Source organism: Halichoeres trimaculatus, unplaced genomic scaffold (genome assembly GCF_033239565.1).
Source record: "Halichoeres trimaculatus isolate MK-OKI-2021-1 unplaced genomic scaffold, fHalTri1.1 fHalTri1_scaffold_19, whole genome shotgun sequence".
Taxonomy (NCBI): domain Eukaryota; kingdom Metazoa; phylum Chordata; class Actinopteri; order Labriformes; family Labridae; genus Halichoeres; species Halichoeres trimaculatus.
The window spans coordinates 13,479,020-13,501,662 of record NW_027437197.1 but is presented as its reverse complement, the minus strand read 5'-3'; the positions used below and the strand labels follow the sequence as shown (position 1 = coordinate 13,501,662).

Here is a 22,643-nt window from a genome sequence, read left to right as displayed (position 1 = left end):
CGGACATTATCTACGGTTTAAGTTTGAGGAGCAAAACTTAAGCTTCCTATTGAAATAAAAAAGAAAAAGTAATTATATTAACAAAAACATAACGTTAATGTTTAAACTCTAGGTTTCGTTGTGTGTCATTTACTAATTTCAACACCTTAAAGCAAAGTGCCAGGTATAATAATAATAGTAATAATGATGATGATAATAATAATAATAATAATAATAATAATAATAATAATAATAATAATAATAATAATAATAATGCAGAAAAATAAAACTAGAAATTAAATATAAATGATTTTTTTAAACCCTCCTGAATCAGAGCTTATACAAGACACAAAAGCAGCATTTAACACGTGATTAAATCCAAATGTTAAAACAAGAACACACAAACCAGTGAAGTAAACACCATAGAAAGTTGTATATAAGCATGTTATTGAATTAAAGCTGTAACAAAAAAAATTGGGCCGTGTATCCTTAAAATTTCTGCTCAAACATCGCTCAAAAAGAAGGAACCCTATCAAATGTTCAAATGAAATAATGCATAAATCCTAATATATTTAAATCCTTCTGTTTGGGTTTTTTAAACCTGACCAAGTTCATCAAGTTTAAGTTTAAGCGAAGACTTTTAAAGCCACTAACAATCTTCATATTTTGAAGCATAACTTTAAAACTGATTGTTAGCAGAATAAAATTTACCTGAGTTGGCTGAATGACTCACTTTTTTCAGTTGACATTTTCCTCATGTTATTCTCTGTGGAAATAAAAAATCAGACAGTATAATAGAGAAGAAGTTAAAAATAATAAAAAAGACACGCTTCTTTTACACTCTGTATACTGTAATGATACAAAATAATGATTAATAAAAGAGATTTAATTTAAACCCAGAGGTAAAAAAAAAATCTTTGAGTTCCACATTTTGATATTTCTGCACCCCTCTGTCTTTCTGCCTTTGTGTGTGTGTGTGTGTGTGTGTGTGTGTGTGTATGTATGTGTGTGTGTGTGTTTGTATCCCTGTGTGTGTGAACCAGCTCTTCGTTGACACGTAATAAGGGTGTGTCAGCGTTATTAAACTGCAGATTAGATAGCAGAGCAGCTCTGTGGGCAGAGAGAAGCTTCTCTAATGATGCTCTTCTCTCTTTCTGCCTCTCAAGGCGTCGCTCTCTGATCTCTTCTCATAACGCCTCTCATTCATTTTGAGCCGAGCATATTTCATCTAAATATAAATTAATGTTCTTTAAGGCCTGATGTGACTGGGGGAAGCTCTGGGAAGTGGATGCTGAGAGGTTTTCCAGCTCGTCCTTCCCACTCTGGTGAGGCTGGTGTGAGCTGTGGTGGAGGGTTTGGCATCAGTGTGTGTGTGTGTGTGTGTGTGTGTGTGTGTGTGTGTGTGTGTGTGTGTGTGTGTGTGTGTGTGTGTGTGTGTGTGTGTGTGTGTGTAGAGTGAACTCAGACGGTTTCTTCTGGGCAGGAATAGAAACCTTAATTCCCCCAAACATGACAAGAACTCTTCTGAAAACTCACAGCCAATGTGTCCTGTCATTACTTTCATTTGGTCCACTCTGAGTGTTTTTACTTTCTCCTGTTCATCCCCTCTGACACTGCAGCTGCTGCTGCTGCTGCTGCTGTTGCTGTTGCTGTGTGGCTGGGATGTGAGTCAGTGTGTGGTCTCTGGAAGTGTTAAAGCAGCGCGTCTGTGTAGCATGCTGGCTGTGGTTTGTGTGGCTTACTGTGTGTGTGTTTGTGTGCGCGCGCACATTAGTATGCATCCTCTATAGCTACAAGGGCGAGGTCATGAATGCTGCTTCATGCTGAATAATCAAATGAGAAGTTAACAAGAGACAAACATGATTGCCAGAAGGCCCGATGTAGTCCCCCTGAAACCCCTCACCTCTCTTATTTAAATGTGTTTGTGTATGCACGCCCATGCAGACCCCCTTCAGGGCTACAAACAGAACTTAAGTCATGCATTTTGCTTATAAAGACCTCCCCCTCTCTCACACTTCACACCACTCTCAGATCAAACATCTGATGGTCATAAACAGCAAATTTCACAATCATGCGACCTTCCCAAAAGCAGCAATCATTTCTCATAAACAGCCTCATTAAATTGTTGTTCCTGCGTTTGTTTTCAGGCTTTAAATAACTGTTTTGTTTTTCATTTTTATTATTTATGAAACAAGTCTGGCTTCAGGCTTTTGAAAACAGCTTCCTTTATGTCCCGGCTGTATGACTAATTCACGTAGCTGATTGGTTTGTCAACTTCCTCACTGATGCTTGAGTTCAGCATTTCAGCCGTTATCATGTTGCTGTCTTTATCAGGGGGCTAGTGTTTGGATGCGAGAGGAGCTGGAGAGGAGGGAGGGGTGAGAAATCAGCATTTAATCAAAGATTAACAGTTTGAACCTGAGGTTAATTCTGTAGCCTGCTGGAGAGCTGAAACGCCACGCTTACAGAAGACTGTTTCTGGTGGAAGCTGTGATTGCATCTAGCAATGCAACATGCTGTTTAAACTGCAGCATTACAACAGTTGTCTGCAATGTTTGGGTGCATCATCTGGTGCAGAACCAATAAGATAACATTAACGTGAACTTTTAGCACTTGGCTGACAAAGTAAACGTGAGGAGAATTTTTTTAAGCACAGCAGCAAATCTTAATCTTAGCTCCACTGTTTATATTCAGGGGCCGAATTAGCTCAGGGGATACCTGTCAATCAAAGAGGTCACACCACCTAATTCTACATGTAAAGAAATGAGAGAAATGCGCCACAGAGGGACAGACTGTTTTAGTTCCAGGCTGTAAATGTGTTTATTTCTGCAGAAAGGTTTAACATGAGGCCATTTGGAGCTTGACTCACTTTTGGGGCATGGCTCTAGTGGACATTTATGGGACTGCAAGTGGTTACACTTTCACAGAGGTTTCATTTCTCAGCCACTTGGTCCTAATCCCTTTGCAAACCTTCATGCATGCATTCAGTGTGTGTGTTAATACCCCTGCTCCTCCTCCTCCTCCTCCTCTCTTTATCTGTGCTGCAGGGAACAAGCATTAACCAATAGCTTGATAACCAGCTATAAAAGTGGATCTAGGGAAGAGCAGCCGTGTCTGAATATTTTCCTATAGAGGGTGACGCCTCTCTCATTCTCCCCTGCTATCAGTGCTAATAATGCCCTCACAGGTCACTCTGTGTGTGTGTGCGTGCGTGTGTGGTTTGCATGTGAAAGGAACAACCCTTCTTCAGCAGACACGTATCGTAACAGTAGAACAGATACGGCAGAGGCAGTTAGAGCAGGATAAGCTGCGAGTTTGGCTTCAGGTCAGTTTTATTTATTTCTAAAACTCTGAAATCAAACAAACGTGATCCTGCTCTCCAGCTGGTTGCTTTTTATCCTCAAAATTACTCTTCTTTTAAATCTGTTTGTGTTTACAGCTCTTTGTTTTCTACTTCTCACAAGCAGATCGCTCTTAAGTTATCTGTGTGTGTGTGTGTGTGTGTGTGTGTGTGTGTGTGTGTGTTTCCTTCATACAGCGACTCCTTTCAGCAGCTTTAACTCCACTGCTCTGTCTTTTCTTCTGGATTTTTCCTTCTCGCTCGCGTCCTGTCTTCACAAAGGGCCTTAAGTCAAAACTTTAAGTGATTCTCCTGAAATGATTCTTTCCTCCTGATGCTGGTTTATGAATTTAATTTAGAAAGAAACAAGAGTTTTTCTCGGCTGTGATATGATCCCTACCTGGTTCCTGTGTGTAAGAAATAAAAAATGTGAAGAGAGAGAATGAATGCTGTAAATTTAACAGATCATTGTTCTGACAGTCAGGATTAAAGATTATAAATTCACATTTTAATAGAGCAGATATTTTGACACACAGTCAGCTTCATGATCAGCAAACACTGAGAGAATCCTGAACTTGAAACCCAAGCTAAGCTAACATTTGTAGCTGCTCAAGTCAGTTCTTTGTGCTGATTTCAAACACTTTGATTTAGCTTTAGTAGTACCAAAGTGGCTTGAACAGTTTCCCATGTCAGCTGCAATTTTGGAGAGTTAAAGAAGATTTAATCTGGAAAAGAAGCACATTTAGGACTAAAAGTATGAGATGAGAGCAGATACTGAGATGCTCTCCAGATTCGAGGCGGTATCCGAGATGTTTTAGACTGTTTTTCTGACGAACTCTGATCCATGTGAGATAAAATAATAAGTGAGAGTGATGCAAAGAAAACACCCTCAGAGCAGCCCCCCTGCCATTCGTCCCACAGCTCATCACAGCGTGTATCCTTCACACTGATGGAAGTACCAATCAGTGTTAGTCAGGCGTCTGATTTGTAGAGTTTAGACTGGCTTTGAATTACACGTTAGCCTCTGTTTGTGTGTGTTTACGTCTTTGAGCTGGACACGTTGTTTATAGGTGTGTTTGTCGTCCCGTCCTACTCCTCCATTTTCTTTGGGTGTGTCTGCTTTTTTGGCTCTGCAATCTTTGCCGTCTTTGGCTCTGCGTGTGTATTTGTTATGTCTGGAACGTGTAATAATGTGGAATTTGATAGAGTGGCTTATCACCAAAACATGAGGTTGTCCCAGAATCAAACACAATGCGGGACAAACAGCAGAGGGAGAGTGAGGGGAGGTTATTTTCTCCTCTTTGCATCAGAAAGTCTTGAAGAATGAAATATATGATTCTCTCCTGATCAATGCTTGATGATAAAGTCCCATCTGATAAGTCTTTTCTCCTATTTTGTTATATAATGTTGCTTCTTCTGCCTTCATGTTCAGGTTTTAGATGTTATTTTGCAGCCTGAGTATCCTCATGTTTGCTTTTTCCAGCTGCTTTAAAGTTAAATTTATTATTAGCATTTTAACAATTTTACCAAGGCTAATGAGCAAGGAAAGAAAAACTTGCAATGAGAGATCTGTAGTTGTCTGAGCAGCAGATGATGATTTTGCAAAGCCCGAGGGAGATGAAGAGTTGTAAGAGATGTATGGATCATCAGCATGGAGGACATGCTCATATTTAAAAACAGCGCGGACAAACAATAGGCTAACACTGAGAGCATGCCAATGTGCTGTTGGACAAAGAGACTTTGGATAGAACCGCTGATCAACCAATGACAGCAGGAGGAATTGAAGGGGGCTGCATGAGTAGTAGTAGTATGTAAGTACTTTAACTGGGCCTACATTGATTACAGACCAACATGAGCTGCTTATACAGGCTGCAAAAGTCAGCATTGATATTAAATGACCGACAGGGTTATGAGAAACAGAAAGAAAAAGTCCCTGAGGTAAACAAACCTTTGTGAGGACACTGTTCAGGTTAACCTAATACTCTCCATAATAATTAATAATTGTACTCAGGGAGGTGTGACGGTTGCCCAGAGAAGCAGTAAATGCTGAAAATGTGTCATGACCCCTCCTTATCAATAAGACATTACATTTGGTCTCCACAACAGATAATCAACAGCTCGTCTTATCTCATCTTTATTAACAGCTTCAGCTTTCACTCTTATCAAACGCGCTGCAGATGGATTTAGGAAAATAGCTCTCACAGCGCCTGATATCTCTGCTGCTGAATCAATAACTAAAGAGTTATTAACGCACAGTGTCCCCTCTGTGTGGAGTTATCACTCTGTGGAAGGACGATCCTCAGATCAGGACGTTATTGCTCAACACACCCGTAATAAGAGATTAACATTTATCAGTATGTGAGGAGGACGATTCTCTGCTGTGCATCAGACGCCCACGTCCACACCTTAGATCTTATTTGCATGCTGTCAGCTCTCTGTGGAAGGTTTTTCAGTCACTGAACACTTTATGAAGTCGCCTTATATAAGCTGACGCTTAGGAGGAGCTACTTTTAGTCTTCTGCATTAAAACACTTAAAAATCCTCTGCATCTGACGTTATTTGACATTTAAGGTGGTATTTTGTGTCTGCTTTTCTCAAGATGTTGAATTAAAGACTCATGTCAAGACTTTCAGAGTCAGGAAGAAAAGGTTTGATGTCACCTTTCACCTGGTTTCACATGTTTCCAGTGGAATAAAAAAGAAGCAACAGTTGCATTAAACCTGCACCTTGTAAATTTTTTTCCTCCATCTCAGACGTGCTTGGAGATAAGCTGATGCTGGGAAACTGAGTGTCTGTCACAATGTTTGTACACATGCATGAAAAGCACAGGTTAGATGGTGAGATGTCGCAGGCCGGGGTCGTGATAGGGATCATCAGGGAGCTGCGGCGGGTTAAGACCTGCTGTGTGATAAAGTCGACTCTGCAGGAGAATTCAGATGAAGAAATCTGCCTCCCAGGACAGACTCTGAACCCGCCTGTGAATTTCTCTGTTACGATCAGTTGTTCTTTATTATAGCTACAACATTGTTAGTGGTTAGATTTATTTACAAAGCCTCCCTTTTTCTCAGCACAGCCTGAGTTATGGCTCCCAACACTTTGAACTCCTTTTTTTTTTCTTAAACCCACTTTTATTAAACTCTGCCACTTACATTTTTGGCCTCTTTGCCTCCCACACTTTTTAATCATGCCAAAGCTAATGTTTTTAATTTATTGTACATTTTGACATTCGGCCTGAGCCCTTTATACTTCTCAGATTTAGAGAGCGTGTGGTGGATGGTGTTTTTCAGCTGTTGTTGTGTAAGAAGGTAGAGAAAAGAAGAGAAGAAAGAGGAGGAGAGAGGAGACAACACCACACAAACATTGTCTTTTGTTCTGGGTTGCAACAGCTCGAGCAGTAAAAGCTGCAGAAATATTAAAAAATAAGGCGGGAGGAGGGAGAAAGGGGAGAGGATGCATTTTCTAATCAAACCGTTGATGACCTTTATTCTGCTGGATTTCTCTCAGAGACCGTCAGAGTTTAAAATCGGATCTTTTATCCTCTGACATAAACACAGTCTCTGTTCTCTTTCTTCCTGGTTTTCCTCAGATACTTTCTGATCCCTTGCTCTCCTCTGAGGGTCACACGTGTCGGCAGAAATCATCTGGGGACTCGTATGTAAACAAAAGAAGTCCACTTGGCCTGAGTGAGCTGGCTCTTGATATGTTGGCTGGTCCCCCAGTCTGGTCTGGCAGAGGTTCTGATGACATTAACTGTATTAGACATTTGGCTTCTGCTGTCTTATCAGAGGATGGTGAACCTACAAAACCCAAACACACTCTGTGTCTGTGTGTGTGCACAGGTTTGAGCTGGGAAAGTGAGGATGTATCGGCCCTTAAACTACACACCTGTGCCTGCTTCTTTTAGACCTGTTTGTTTCTGATACTCTTCAAGGTGCAACATCCATTTGAGCAAAATGAAGCCTATGTGGAAGTGCTAAAAGTCACTGTTCTTCAAGAAACTGCTTGAGGCTGGCTGTTGAAAGACCGGAAACCATGTACACACCAAGCCATAAAAAACAGACTTTAACATCATTAAAAACGGCTTCGGTCTGAAATGTTAATTTTGCTATCGGCACAGACTGAATAGGAGGTGAATTTTTTTTCTTACTCTGCAGTTTAGATGATATTATGATCACAAGTTTGTCCAATCAGAGGCACAGCTCAGCTCATGTGACTGACAGGTGCCCTATAGCTGTTAAAAGGAAGCTCAAAGCCTTCATAAAATCCAATATGGCCCCTGCCAACGATCATTACTTTGCATCAGGAACAGACAGGTGATGCTGCGGAGACTATGTCCATATTTTATACAACCTGTGGTACTCCCTGGTCTCTTCAGGAAGATGCAAATCGATAACCTTACAGTCTAATGTGCAGACGAACAGGCCAACAAAGCCTCAGCATCTCAGAGACAGAGTCCCAGAAATCTTGGAGATGATTTGCTCTTTTACCACTTAAAGGTGGATTCAGATCCTTTTTCAACCTTGGTCTTATTTTCTAATATTTGGAGCTGCTTTGGAGTTTAGTATAAGTTTTATCTAGGGGAATAGTGTTGACTCTTTGTTTTTGTGAACTTCACTGAAGCAGGAGGAAGGTGTTCTCTGTAACAGGGACTATTTTCTGCAGCGGATGATTAGTGGTGCTTGGTGCTCTAATGGATATGTGGGGCAGCAGGAGGGTGTGTGTGGGATGCAGTCTAAATAATCTACAGTGTGTTTTCATTAGGTTAACAAAGTACGTCAACCAGTGCAGGAGTGTGGCTCACTGATGTGTTTCAGTTTGTTTGGGACAACAATAAAGTGACACAGAAACTGGGTTCTGACTGAAGAATCAGACAGAGTTCATTCTGTTGATCTGTTGAATTTAAAGCTCTGATATGATTTCCTTTTTAATACACAGCCAAAACTTACAGCCTCATTTATCCTCTCACCTCTCCTCAGACTCGTTCTCTCTGGCTGGAACTCCTCTGGGGGTGTGGAGGAGGATGGAGCGAGGAGGAGAGAGTCCCATCACCCAGGACAGTCCTGAGCGGAGGGGGGGCAGCCCAGACCTCAGTGGACTCCCACCACCTGTGAAGAAAGGCCGACTGGAGCTCAACGGGAGCCCCACTGGGCCACGAATACGCCACAACGGAGCCCAGCTGAGACCCCTCGGAGGTAAGAGACAAAGATCAAAAGAGACAAGATCTAGGTGTTTTTTAAACAAGACAAACTCACCGCCACAAGCTTTAGTTAAACAGGTTTTCAACACATTTAAAGTTTGCATTCATAAATAAAATCCAAACTGAAGCTTTAAACATGAAACATGAGTTTAAGCACAAGAAGAAACATCTGACCTGGAAGATTAGTGACAAAGTCTGTGACCAAACTTTACTTATACACTGTCAGAAAGTCTTTAAATTAAATGTTTTGAGAGCCTGATCCTGACCGTGATCTGAGTTTGGCTCAGAGCTGCTGTGTTTGAAGCGTGTCGCTGCTGCTGCTGCTGCTGCTGCTGCTGGAGGAGGAGGAGGAGGAGGCAAGCTGTTTCTGATAATCTATAAGTCAGGAGGGAACTGTATAATACACACTCACCAAATAAAGGAGATTGCTCCATATAAACAAGATTTATACAACTCACTCCAGCTTATCGATCCCGCATTCATTGTGAAAGTTATTCCTTGTTTATGCATGTGCACGTGTGCATGCATTTATTCTTCTGTGTGGAGGTTTGTGGTGCAGAAATAACCTTCATATTTCTGTGAATCCTTTGAGGGGAAATTAATTTTTCTTTCTGGATATTCCTGAAAGACTAAAAATATTTTATGCAACAGTGCATCGGAGAAATCCAAGAGAGGCCTGTAGAGATGAATGATACAACTCACTTTACGACTCTTCAGCAACTTAAGTTGGAGTTTTGTGCATTTCCAGTGATTATTAGTTGTCACACATTCAGGATTTAAGGCAGCAGCAACTCCAGAACTTGGTGCTGTTGGCGACTGCTTGCAACCCTTGTTCTTGGGCCAGTTTTGGCTTCTGGCACCAGAACAGCTCCAGCAAGACTTCTGCACAAAGTTTGGTTTGTAAAGATAAACTCGACTTGAGCTTTGGAAGAGTTACAGAGAACACAAAATCAACAAGGAGCTCAGGTCCAACCGCAGAATCAATGAGGGCTTAACGTTAATGAAGAAGAAGAAGAAGGAGAAGAAGAAGAAGAAGAAAACGAAGAGAAGTTTCTGAGAGACATGACAAGGTTCAAGGGCGGGACTCAGAGGAGGAAAGGAGGACGGGGTTTCCTGCTGGTCTGTAATAATGACAGGTTTTCTTTGAAGACAGGAAACTCGACGTGTCTCCTCCAAACCACACTGCTGCCGCGAGGAGGGGGCCACACACACATGAAAAAACACACATGCAAATAGCGAAGAGCAGCATTCAGTCCCCAAACACACAACTTCACATTCTCACACACACACCCCACATATGTCCACATTCACACACTTCCACGCTGTGACACTCACGCCCAGGACACACAGCTTAAACACACACTCACCCAGTATCACACACAATGACATACACATCTTATTTTAAAACCCCGCTCAGTCATCCCCGTACATATTAGAGGGATTAGAGGTTTGAGGCAACATCACATCATCCAAACCAGATCATACAGTGAGTGAGCGAGCGAATCACAGGATGGCGGAGAGGGAGAGAGGGAGCTGGTCGGAGGGAGCCGCTCTGTGTTGACAGTTATATTTCCCTGTTGGGGGAAATTCACTTACTTGAATTGGCACGGTGCTCCAGTGTGTAATTCACTCCATGAGAGCCTGGAGGACTGGGAGCCGGGTGATTAATGAGGAGGAAATAGAAATAGAGGAATTGACTGATTAAAACAACGGGTGGGATGGATCTGAGGATTGTGCATGTGTGTGTGAGTGCATGCTGGGAAAAGCCGACACATGTGTGCGTGTGGTATCCGTGCCTTGTGTTATTAGTGCTGGGACGCTGCCTAATGCTCTCAGTCCATCATTTCTTCAGAGAGCTCTAATTAATTGGCAGTTGACAGGTGGCCCAAAACCAAAAGCCTTTTAGGAAAAAGGCGGATATTGAAGAGGAAGGATTGATATTACAGCACGGAGCCAGGAGGACACGGAGGATGTGGGAATCAGATACTTCACGGGACCAGAAACCCAAACACTAGGGCAGAGCAAGTGCCTCAGTGGCTGAAATATTTCAACCCTCCAATAAAATAAAAAGTAGAAAGGAAATAAAGATTCTTTCAAATGAAACAGGTGAAAGTGAAGGAGACTAATGGCAGGTTTTACCTTCACTTGGAACCAGGAGGGTATTATCAGGAACTAGATATCACATTCAAAGACGGTTCCCATTAAAAAATGTTCATCTGGTGTCAGGCTTCTTAGCATTCATGGATGTACCTAAACAAGGTGATATCAAAAGTAAATGTTGTCCATGAGATTTCAAACATTTCAAGGCTGTCTGAGCCAAGTATTTCCAAAAAATGAATATTTGTTTTTAAAAATACTTTTGTTCACACGTCCTCCCATGGTTTAAAGCATGCCAAACCCATACATGGCAGTGCTTTCTAAACCTAAAACCTGTGCCAGCCAATCAGAATGAACCCCTGTCATTCAGCTGTGATGTTTGAGAACCAAATGTTTGTGCATGCTACAGTAATTAATAAGGAGGATAACAGTTATTATGTATCCAATAAAATACTGGTTTTGATGTGTTGAATTGAATGTGTTCTGCAGGAAACAGGAGTTAAATCGCAGTTGAGTATTCTTTTTACCGATGGTTTGGTGAAATTCATTCAGTAGAGAAAGGAAAGCATTACTCATGTTTTAAACTGCTCTGAATGACTTTTAAGCACAATTATGTTAATTTCAGAGACAGTTTTATGTGAGACGTAAAGTCAGACGCCATCAGAGAGCCCCACAGAAGCTGTTCCTCTGGATGTGAAGTGTTTCCTGTCATCTCATCTCAGTTTCTGTGACTCAGTCATATTTGTGGCAGATCAGAAAGTGAATAAATGATAATCTGTGTTACTGTTTCGGGAAGACGGAGGGATGATTGTTGAGAAGTCAGTGACATCCAGCATTTTAGTCATCTGGGTTGTGATAACCTCACGCTGAGAAGCCGTGTGATAAAACACACAGATGACTGAGCAATGAGTCCAAACCCACAATAATGATAAATTCCTCTTTATGTGAGGATTAACATGATTGTTCTCACTTTAATCTTCCATATGTGGCACTGTGAGGTGCTGCAAAGAGTTATGCAGAAGCTTAGGAGTGTGAAATCTCCAGCGTGCTGCTCGTTGTGGTTTGTTCCTCACCTGGTCTGAATTTACAGCTTTGAGAATAATATCAGTATTACCCCCTTCACTCAGAGTTTATTTTTTAAGCTTTAAATCTCCACTTTCAGCCTATTCTGTCAGTTATTAGCTCCTCCTGATGTTTTCTGCAGCTCATCTGTTTATTTGAATAGTTTTTGCATAGCTGTTATTATTATGACGTCCTATCTAATAAGCCGTTAGATAAAATACCTGGAAGTAAATGGCTCTTTCACAGTTCATGCTTTTTTCACATGAATCCATCCTAAGAAGTCATCTGCTGTGCAAAACAAAGATAAAGAGATAGTAAGTCTGAAATGTCCTCTGTTTTCTGTCCACCAGGGCTGATGATTCCAGTTTTCTGCGTGGTGGAGCAGGCGGATGGAGGGATTCAGGCGGAGGGATGTGATGGCCGAGAGGAGCATGCAGAGTTTGTCCTGGTCAGGAAGGATATCCTCTTCTCTCAGCTGGTGGAGACAGCGCTGCTTGCCCTGGGATACTCACACAGCTCTGCCGCACAGGCTCACGGTCAGTCAGAGACACACTGCGAACCACCACAATGATTTAAAAACCTTAGACTTCAGAGTCCAAAAACAGGGATGATTGCCTTCCTGTGCAGTAAAAACTTAGTCTTTTGGTGCAAAATCTACCAAAGTCTATCAACAGGAATAAAACACCATTTAATGCTCTTGCACTTTTACTAAACTGTTGAAATGAAAATAATAAAAATGAACCCAGTGTTGCAGATTTCACTATATCTTGTTAAGAAAGAGATCTAACAGCAACATTCAAGAGTATTAAAAGTTTTGACTCGCTGTGGGATGTTCTTAGAGCCTCAGGCGGCGCTTCAATCGTAATTTATAAAGTTTCAAGTTGTTGCAACAACAGCTGACCTCAGGATTGTGTTTATAAATCTGTCCCTGTGTTCTCAGAGGAATAGTCAGGATCAGGCTTTTTTAGGGAACAGCTTGTTCAGTTTTCCCAGAAGGGACATGCGGATCCTGAATGATGCTACAGTTTAGCTAATCATTAAGTAGAAAGGTAAGTATGTAGGTAATCGTAAAGTTAAATCAATGCCTTTGCAAATGCTGCAGGTCCGAGTAGCCCTGTGTCTGCACAAATGCAACTATGAATTCACTATGCATTGAATGGGCAGTAACTCACATCATTTTATGACGGGTTGAACAAATAAATAAAAAAGATTGTGATGGTTCCAGAAAGAGTTAAGCTAGCTGTTTCCTCTATTTCAAGTCTTAATGCTTGGCTTAGCTAAACAGCAAAACTTATGTTTAATATCACAATTTTAAAGAAAACATGCACTATTAAGCTTTTTCCACTTTCTTACACTCTTAGCTTGGACAGAATTTACCTCTTGATTCTTCAAGCTTACAAATTGGCTGAAAAAGTTGCAAATTTTAGTCATTCTTCAGGACTAAAATTTCTCAGACTGAGCAGAAGTTGTGTTCGGTTAAACTGAAACACAAAGTAACTTGAAGAAGGTTGTTGGGTAGCCTCGCCGGTTGAGTTGTTTTTATCCAAACTAAACAAATGAAAGGATCATTGCTTTGAAAATCCTGAGACAGTAAATTGATGCCACCAAACTTTTAAGTGTTGACACAATTGTTTGTTGGAGGAGTGACTCCATGAAACATGAGCGCTTCGTCACAACGCTGTAATCATGGGTTGTGCAGATAACTGAGTCTAAACTTTGCACATAAATACATACAAACAGTGTTTTCTAAATCCTGTTTCTATATTGTCATTTAAACTTCTTTGGCTTAGCTTCGGTTTGTATGAAGTAGGCTCACAGAGGACATTAATAAAAGTCATGGTTCTCTCACTGTGTAAACTTTAAACTTCTTAGTCAGAAACAAAATCCACACAGGACAGAGGTGACCTGTGGGAGGACACTCTGACTGACACTGGACTTAAGGTCGACCGTTCAGGGCTGACGGCGAACTGTCAGAGCGGCAATAAGAACAAGAATGTTTGAAAAACACAACTAAGACAGAGACAAAGCCTGTAAAATTCATTAAAGACACAACAACAAAGAGCCGGACAGGAATGTCTCCACAAGACCAAAATACACTCTGTGTGTGCAAGTGTGTGTGTGTACAGTATGTGTGAGAATGTTTATGAAGCAGAGCAAAAGAAAAACTCTGTAATTTATTGTCACACACATGGTAGTCATCTGCAGCAGGACAGTGTCGTTTACTGCTGTCTTTTCTCAACTATGCAGAAAATGCCATCTGGGGAAGTTGCCTCACATCGAAATAAAATGGAAACAACAGCGAGCAACACTAGTAACGCAACAGAGTGAAGACGGTGGGAGATCCCCATCTGTTAGAGATCTGGCTGCAGCGTTTGTGTTTCTGTGTGTGTGAATGTGTGTATATGTGTGTGTGTGTGTGTGTGAGCAATCAACTAGGTCTCTTTTGAATTAACGCTGCAGAGCTGCATGGGTGCATGTGTGTGTGTATCAGTGTGTGTTTTCCACATCCCATAACCACAGTCACAGGTAATCCCTTTACAGCCTCAAGGCCAGCAGCTCTTATCAGCCCTCAGCCCACCTGAGGCATAGTGTGTACTCTTGACCTCTCTGCTTTCTCTTAACTGTCCCGTTTCTCATCTCAAACCTGCTTCAGGATAATACACGCCAAACTTAAAAGTGACACTCAGAAGTCAAGTGCACGAGGATTTGTGGGAGTAAACGAGGACACAGAGGGTGGCGGGGTTTGGTTTGAGCCTCAGTCTGTTGTTGAGTTGTGATTTATTAAGTTGCTGCATCAACAGTCGACCTCAGGATTTCATATACATCGTTAAATCTGGTGTCTGGTGTTTAAGAAGCACTTAACTGTCTTTTAATCATCCAAATAAGTCCTAGGCATGGGTTTTTATTCTATTAACCAGTACAAAATAGACAGAGATCTAATGTATAGACAGTTCAGTGACTCTTGTTTTGGTGTTTGTTTCGTTTCCTCTGATAATCTGGAGCTCACGGTACTACAAGGGCCTCATTAGTCAACACAACTGTCAATCATGACGTCACAACTCCTCTTTTTGTATTAACAAATAACCTCAAAGCAAACTTTTTTATAAATGTAGCCATAGAATCAGAAACCATGTCTGAGAAAATCTTATTTGAAGTATAGAAGACACGACCTATACTGGAGCCACTCAGCAGGGGGAGCTTGAAATGTTTTGGCATCACTTTTAGGAAGTTGTCATGTATCCATCTTCTTTCATGTGTGGTCTAGGGTAGACATGCAGGTGGTGGAGCCTGTCATCGAGGGTTGAGGGAGACAGTTCCAGAAGTTAGAGTGAATGTTTGAATGCAAATTCGAGGACGTGCTCTTCAAATGTCGTACTATCTTGCTGCATTTAGTTTTTTTTTATTGTGAAGTCACGCTTATCAGTATAGACCAGTTATTAACACAGAAACATCCATCAGCCTCCCCACATCTTTGACAATTCCTCCTGTGAGCTTCCTATGTTGAAGGACTTTTAATGTCCTCAAACTTTCTGGAAACTGTTCTAAGTTTGTCTTTGAATGAAATCTGTAAGCCTCAGAAGCCTGATTTTATTGTCATGGACACTTCAGTGCTTGCTGTGTGAGTCATGATGGTACAACAGGAAGAAATAGAGGTGTGCTTTATTTGTTCACCTGTCTACTGGAGATAATAATGAATGGAGCTGTTGTTTACATCCTTACAGTGGATTGAAATAAGATGATGTTACATTTATTAAATATGTTAAACAGCTTTAATTAAAGAGTATCAAGACTCTTAGGATATACTCCAATGACGTCTTTACCTACACTTCTCCCCCTTTATATTTTTTCAAGCTTAAAGCTCCTGCCAGGAGTTCTTAGCTGCTGACCAGACTGACTAAATACAACATTAATGCTTCTTTATGGTCCATGAATTCAAATGAAACCATCAGCAACAGGACTGATTGCCCCTCTGCAGTAATCTCATACTATTTTGAATGGCTGTAAGAAAGGTGTCAGAGTCAAAACAAGCAGTAGAAGCAAACTAAGTAATAAGTTTGATATTTTTGGCTCACAAATGTGCAGGATAAAATCTGGAAATCAAAAATAGATCTCATCCTCTGGAGGTGACACACTTACAGGAGCATTAAGAGATCCCAGACACAGAAAGTAGGAGCTTTAAAGGAAGAGGATTTTTTACTTTTCCAGTTTTCTTTCAGCTTATTTCAGATCTTTTGTCTGAAGATCCAGATCTTCCATTAACAGCCTGTTAGGGTAATAAACAACACAGAGATGCACATTCTCCCGCAGTGACAACCCAGAATAAAACTCTAAAATAGTCCGGGGAGTGTTTGTTACGGTTTGCACATGAATGCCATTAGTAGCCCTTTTAGCCTCTGTGTTTCTGCCAAACATCAGGGGAGGTCTCTCTCTGTCTGTCTCATCAGTGTGTGTGGAAAAAAGGCGAGCCACATTGGTCCCCTGTCCACATCAATGGCGTCCCCCTTCTGTAAGAAACGCCGCAGCAGGGGCTTCAAAGGGCGAGACCAAACGGGACATCACACAAACAAAACGTCCCAGGAATGACACGCTTGTAAACTTTATTTAACCCGTGCTGCTTGGATGTTTCTGCACATGTAGAAGTTCACACACATAGGGCGTAGAATCCCGTGTAGTCATGCAGTATCACAGACAAAACACACACACACACCCTTCCCCCTAGCTCCTCTCAAATGAATACTTTTTGTTTTTTAAAACAAGCGTTTATGTTAAATGAATAATTTCTGGCTTAAATTATACATTTTTTCCCCTGCGGTCCACGACCAAAATTACACAGAGTCCCGGCTATTTTCTCCCTGTTTGAATTGTGTCCTGCATTCTTGCATCCCAGCGGTGTATTTAAAGTCCCCACCGAGGACCACGGCCTTTCTTTAATTAGCTCAGCCCAGTAATTAACTGGAGATATTGTTTATTTCAATTATAAGGGTCTGAAGGCTTTTATAGAATGGATGGGAGCAGACCTGTACTTTACGGCTTTAGTCGGTGAACGGTTAACAGTGGTCAGTGAGAGAGGGGGAGAGAAGGGGGAGGGAGGGAGAGTATTGTTGCAGTGCCACGTCTAAGAGGCCACAAAGGGTCATTGCTGTTTACTGGACTCTGACTTCATCCTGTCTGCAGGTCTGACTCTTTGTTTCAAGACTGTAAAGCTGCGTTTTATTTATTAAAGACGAGCTTTTACATCTGTTTTTACTCCCACGGTCAGCTCTTTGTGCATGATCTGCTGTTGTCTGTCTTTGTGTTACTGCTGATCCCTGACTCATCACACCTTTAAGACCTTTGTGGTTTATTCTGTGAGGATAACTTTGTCATTAGAGTTCAGATAATGAAAATTTTTCATCCAGAAACATCCAGAAAACTGAAAGCAGCATTATTCACAGACACAGTAGTCATCTCTTTCATCTCCAATAAGCCTCTGACATCTCCAAAATGGCCCTGAGTACATGCTTTTATTTTGAAGGAGGCCACAAACCACTGCTGTATGACAGGATTTACATATTTGCTCTCAAAATACAAATTAAGCAAATAAAGAAATATGACATTATGTGGGAAAAATTCAAGTGCAATATCTTTAAGTGCTGTTTTTTACGTCCTCAACTGCCTCGAAAAGAGAGTCACTCATTAGTATCAAAGACAAAAACTTCCCAACGCCCTTAAAACATACATTAAACTGTAACTTCCAATCATCCTGAAACCCAGCGTTCCTCCCGCCGCTCAGCCTTGTGCAACATTTTCTCACGAGCAAGCCTTTCAGAGGTGTTACAGTGGAGAGGGGAGCCCTCCTTAAAATGACAGCATGACAGGAGCTCCTCAGGGTGCAGCCATGGGTGACAGGGTGAGTCAGATATGTGGGGTTTCCCTGAGTGTGTTCCAGGGGTGAAACCTGGAAGCAGTTTGGAAGAAGCCCTGCGTACGTGTGCAGGCTGCTGCGGCCATCAGGACTTCTTCTAGCTCAGGACAATAGGATTACTGTGTGTGTGTGTGTGTGTGTGTGTGTGTGTGTGTGTGTGTGTGTGTGTGTGTGTGTGTGTGTGTGTGTGTGTGTGTGTGTGTGTGAGTGTGAGCAGGCATCCATGCATGCGGGCCTGTGTGAGTGTTGATGAGCTGAGACTTCAGTGTGTGTGTGTGTGTGTGTGTTTGTGTTTTTGTGCGGATGAGCACACTCAGACATGAGCCAAGCCACCAGCCAGCCACATGAAGGCGCGTCTGTGGGAGGTGGAATTTTAATGTGGAAATGGGAACAATGATTTCTACTTTTAAATGTGGACAAGAAGCAGTGCATCCAATAGCAGACCAAAAAATGATGGATTAATTATTAATGCATTTACCATCACACTGTGAGCCTGTGAATGTGAGTGTGTATGTGTATGTGTGGGTGTGTGCTTGCATGCGAGCTGCTACATGTCGGCCTCTCTGTGTGCTGTCATGTGTCCTTTGTGAGTTTGTGTTTGTCTGCTTATTCACGCGTTTGCTTCCACCCAACTTGGCATTAGCAGGGTTGTTATGGCTTATTTTTCACAGATGCAGCATACAGGAGATTTTCTGCTGGAAAAAGTGTGTTTGTGAGTGTGTGCCATTGTGCGTGTGTGTGTGTTTAAAAGACAGAGAGAGACACAGAGAGAAGTAAAAGAGAGCTTTAATGGAATGAGGTGTTTTCTGTCTTTGTAAACAGATGAAATATCTTATAATAATAACTTTGACTCTCATACATAAAAAAGCACTTTGCATGTAGAGTTCCCATCATCATGCATGAAATATTTTATGTAAATCTCATCATTAAATCATTTATCCATGTGAGATAATCAGGCCTATATATGTCTGGAGATTATCTTGTTGACTTATCGTCTGCTTGTTTGGTCTTTAAGAGTCAAAAATTGTCTAAAAATGTCAATGAATGCTTCCAAATTCATGTCGTTTAAAAATGTTATTTTCTTTTTCCTACTACCAAACAATATAAAGATTACTTGAGCTAATCAGCATTAAAAAGCTGCTCAGAGAGTTTTTTCTTATTTTTTCTTAAATAGCTTGTTGAGATGAGATCCCTGAGATGCATACTAAATTAATTACTTCAATTTAATTAGCTAACTGCAGCATAAATCAGAATTTGTTGATTAGAAAACAACTAACAAACTGTTTTTGCAAAAAACTCCATTTGTATTTTTTATTTTATGAGTTTTTTTTCTTCAGTGTCTGAAAAATAGTAAGGATTATATTTCAGATGTGAAACAATGCCCACATATTAAAGGATATCTCAACACTCGTGTTCTTTCTTCCTCCCCTTGCTTTAATCTGATGTTTCTGGGTGTAAACAGACATGAAACAAAGCCTTTATTTGAGAAATGTTATTCCTATTGCGGCCTGGATGAACTGTACTCAACCACTGCTTCTGTTATAATAAAACTATTTGATTTGGTTTGAGCTTTAAAACGGTGTCACGGTGGTCTGAGGTTCCTCCGGGGGGTCCAGTCTGTTCCTGAACACCCAGACCTCACCCCAAAGTATGAGCAAATAATCGGGAACATTTCTCAGATCTGACTGGAATCAAAGATATAACCCAGATAAACATCGAGGGGAACAGAAGGAGAAAAGGAGAGATGAGAGGAGGATGAAGAACAAGGAGATATTATGGGGAGGGGACAAAGAGAAGGAGAGAAGGAGGGAGGGAGGGAGACTCCTCAGGACCCGTCTGGATCTCATTTAGAGGATAGTAATGCGATTAGCTTTGTTTAGTTTTCACAGCTCCAGCCAGTCCCCATGAAAAACCTCTCTGAGTGTGCAGAGGTGAAATGGACTTCAGTGTGTGTGTGTGTGTGTGTGTGTGTGTGTGTGTGTGTGTGTGTGTGTGTGTGTGTGTGTGTGTGTGTGTTTACTGTGCCTTACATTAACATAAAGAAATTAAACTAGATTGTTTGAACCAAAGCAGCAGATATTTCCATGTGATGACTCAGTTGGCTCCAAAAAATATGAATCAGAGCGTCTTTGTTAAAGGTTTAAGGTTTGTTTATATTTAAAATCTTCAAACAACCGCCTGACATGGTTTATACTTTATAAAACAGTCTGTAAAAAGGAGCAGAAATTATTTATTTCAGTGATTTATTGGTGAGTTAAGTATGAGGAAAACACACGGACACAGTGTGATGATGGACGCTCAGACCTCCATGATGGGCGCTGAAAAACAGCTGGTGTATCACAAAGTCCGGCCTGGTTTGAGAGGTTTCAATTTTTTTAAAATCTTTTTTTTCTCTCGGTCTCTTTTCAGGTATCATCAAGGTGGGAAGGTGGAACCCTCTGCCCATCCACTTCCTGACTGATGCTCCTGAAGCGACAGTCGCTGACATGCTGATGGAAGTCTACCACATGGTCACTTTACGCATCCAGCTGCAAAGGTCAGAGGTCATGGTTCTTCCTCCATTAGATTTCAGGAATTTTCTGTTTAGCATGTCAGAGTGAGGAAGCAGAAAAGTTTACTCAACAATGCTCCTCCTTTAAAAAATGACAAACATCATTAGAAAATGTGCGTGTCCGTATTTTACGGCTCTCTGCGGCTGCACTGACTCAGACGCTCGGTCCACAGGGCAGCTGATGTCACCAGAGATAATTACTCAGAGAATTCATATCTATCAAATATAAGAGCTGCAGCAGTGACATGCTGAAGCTGGAGTGAGGCAGCCCGGTGGGGATTTATCTATTATCTGTCTCCGTCAGGGAGCGTCCGTCTGCCAGGAACTCCTAGTTCCCCGGAATAAGTGAAGCAGGATCCTGATGGACGGATAAAAACAGATAAACTCCAGATGAGAGGGTTATTATTGTTATTGTCTTGGCACGTAGCAGCCAGGTTTGTTTACGTGTTTGTGTGTGTATCCATGGAAAAGGCAGAGCTTTGGCTTGCTGCGAGTTTCAGTGATTTATTTGAGGTTAAATGACATAAAAACAGGCAGACGGGTAGGAAAGGTCGATACAGGAAACAGTGGTTTGAGGGAAAAAGATTAATTAAGGATGTTTTTAAAGATCCATAAAATTTGGGGCTCATTTTAGAGTTAAGGGAAGGAAGGGATCATGAGGGAGTAAGAATTAAAGAATATCTGTCACTGTCATCATGTTTTTTGGGTTAATATAATATATTATGATATGAAGGTAGAGCTAGCAGCTATTAGCTTAGCTCTGCAGGAGGACTGGAAAACACACCAGTGAGTGATAAAACGGAAAATTGAGTATTTTTTGAGAGCGTTAGGAACAAAAAAAGATAGAGAGAAAGATAGGAGAAAAAAAAGAAAGTTTGAACTTTACCTTCCAAAAGTCTTTAACCTAAATCCATCCTCTATAAATATTTGCATTTGGTTATTTTAAAATATTTTTGTTCCATTACTAGTTTTTATTTTTAGTTGCAAGAATAGCTTGTAAACTATGGTCTTCCCTATGTTTGCTTTACTAAGACATAGTTGTTGTGATTATTTATAAATACCACATTAGGGGTATAACATCTAAAGCAAAGGGGACTTTTTATCCAAGGAAAACTTTGTAAGGTGTTCCTTCTGAATCCAGTTTTTAAGCTAAGCTATACGTGTATTTTTCATTCATAGAATAAATCAATGTGACTGACTTCTTCTCATTTTGCTTATCACTGTGATCAGAAAAATGCGTTTTGGGTCCTTTTTGTGTCTTTGGTTATTTACTTTAAGAAGTAAGTTGCTCACTCGTGTTGGTTTTGTCTCGTAGTTTCTCAAAGTTGGAGGATCTCCCCTGCGAGCAGTGGAACCACGCGACGGTCAGGAACGCTCTCAAAGAGCTGCTCAAGGAAATGAATCAAAGCACCCTGGCCAAAGAGTGTCCTTTGTCACAGGTAAATTCAAACTGCTGCTGCACGACAAACCTTACCTCAAATACAGCAGCTTGGTCAGTGAACTTAAAGAGGGGTATTGTTCTTTTTTTTTTTTTTTTTTTTTTGTCATTACACTGTCCTACTGGTGCCTCTGTACTATTGTTCCATGATTTACAGTTCAATAATAATAATTTAAAAAAAACGCACTGATGTTTTATAAAACCATTATTTCAGCCTTAGCTGTTGTCTCTTTAAGGCTCCCCAGTCAACAAACCCCCTTCCCTCTGATTGGCCATCTCCCATACAGCCAACAAAATCAGATAAATGCTCTTGACATAAAGCTTGAGGATATAGTTCATTATTATAGACGATACACGCTGCAGGATCCCTCTGTCACTAACTAGCCTGTCACATGTTGTGGATGCTGAGGCTCTTATAAGAAACATTCAGCCTTAAGATTAATCCGACATGCCTTTTATTGATTATTGTAACATTTTAATCAAACTCCACCCCACAAAATTAAGAACTGTCTCCTCAATCATGTTCAACTCCCCAGCTGCATGTTTCTCCCTCTCTCCTGTCTCATAATAACTGCTGTGTGAGATTTATGTGTGTGAGTGTGTTTGTGTGTGTGTGTGTTTAAATGGTGCTCTGGAGGGGGGGTGTTGATCGCAGCATCAATTGCAAGCATATGTGTGTGTGGCTGGAGATTCCCTCTCTGCGCTGCACTGGCTCGAGTTTCCATGGGTGGCTTCCAATCATGATTAATGTTTGTCTGTTCCTATTGTGAGTGTGTGAGAGTGTGTGAGTGTATATGTGTGTTTACGTGAGCATGCCATGTGGTTGTTGCGTGAGTGTAAGCATTTCATATCATGTAGGTTATTAATTATCTCTTCCCTGTCTTCCTCCCCCTCTCCCTCAGAGTATGATTTCCTCCATAGTGAACAGTTCGTACTACGCCAACGTCTCCACTGCCAAATGTCAGGAGTTTGGTCGTTGGTACAAAAAATATAAGAAAATCAAAGGTGAGCTGATCGGGGAAGGATAGCCCAATAGAAAAACAGAGTTTGTGGTTGTTATAAGTTTTCATGAAC

At 41.2% G+C, this 22,643-nt stretch overlaps 1 protein-coding gene across 1 annotated transcript in view; it reads left to right on the top strand.

Annotated features, from left to right (window-relative positions):
* satb2 (SATB homeobox 2) overlaps window positions 1-22,643 on the top strand; it is a 45,096-nt gene that overhangs the window by 6,000 nt on the left and 16,453 nt on the right. The window contains exons 3-7 of the mRNA XM_074695002.1: window positions 8,296-8,511; window positions 12,026-12,211; window positions 19,990-20,116; window positions 21,447-21,570; window positions 22,472-22,574. Coding sequence (XP_074551103.1) covers window positions 8,296-8,511; window positions 12,026-12,211; window positions 19,990-20,116; window positions 21,447-21,570; window positions 22,472-22,574 — 756 coding nt within the window. The remainder of the gene's footprint in view (window positions 1-8,295; window positions 8,512-12,025; window positions 12,212-19,989; window positions 20,117-21,446; window positions 21,571-22,471; window positions 22,575-22,643) is intronic.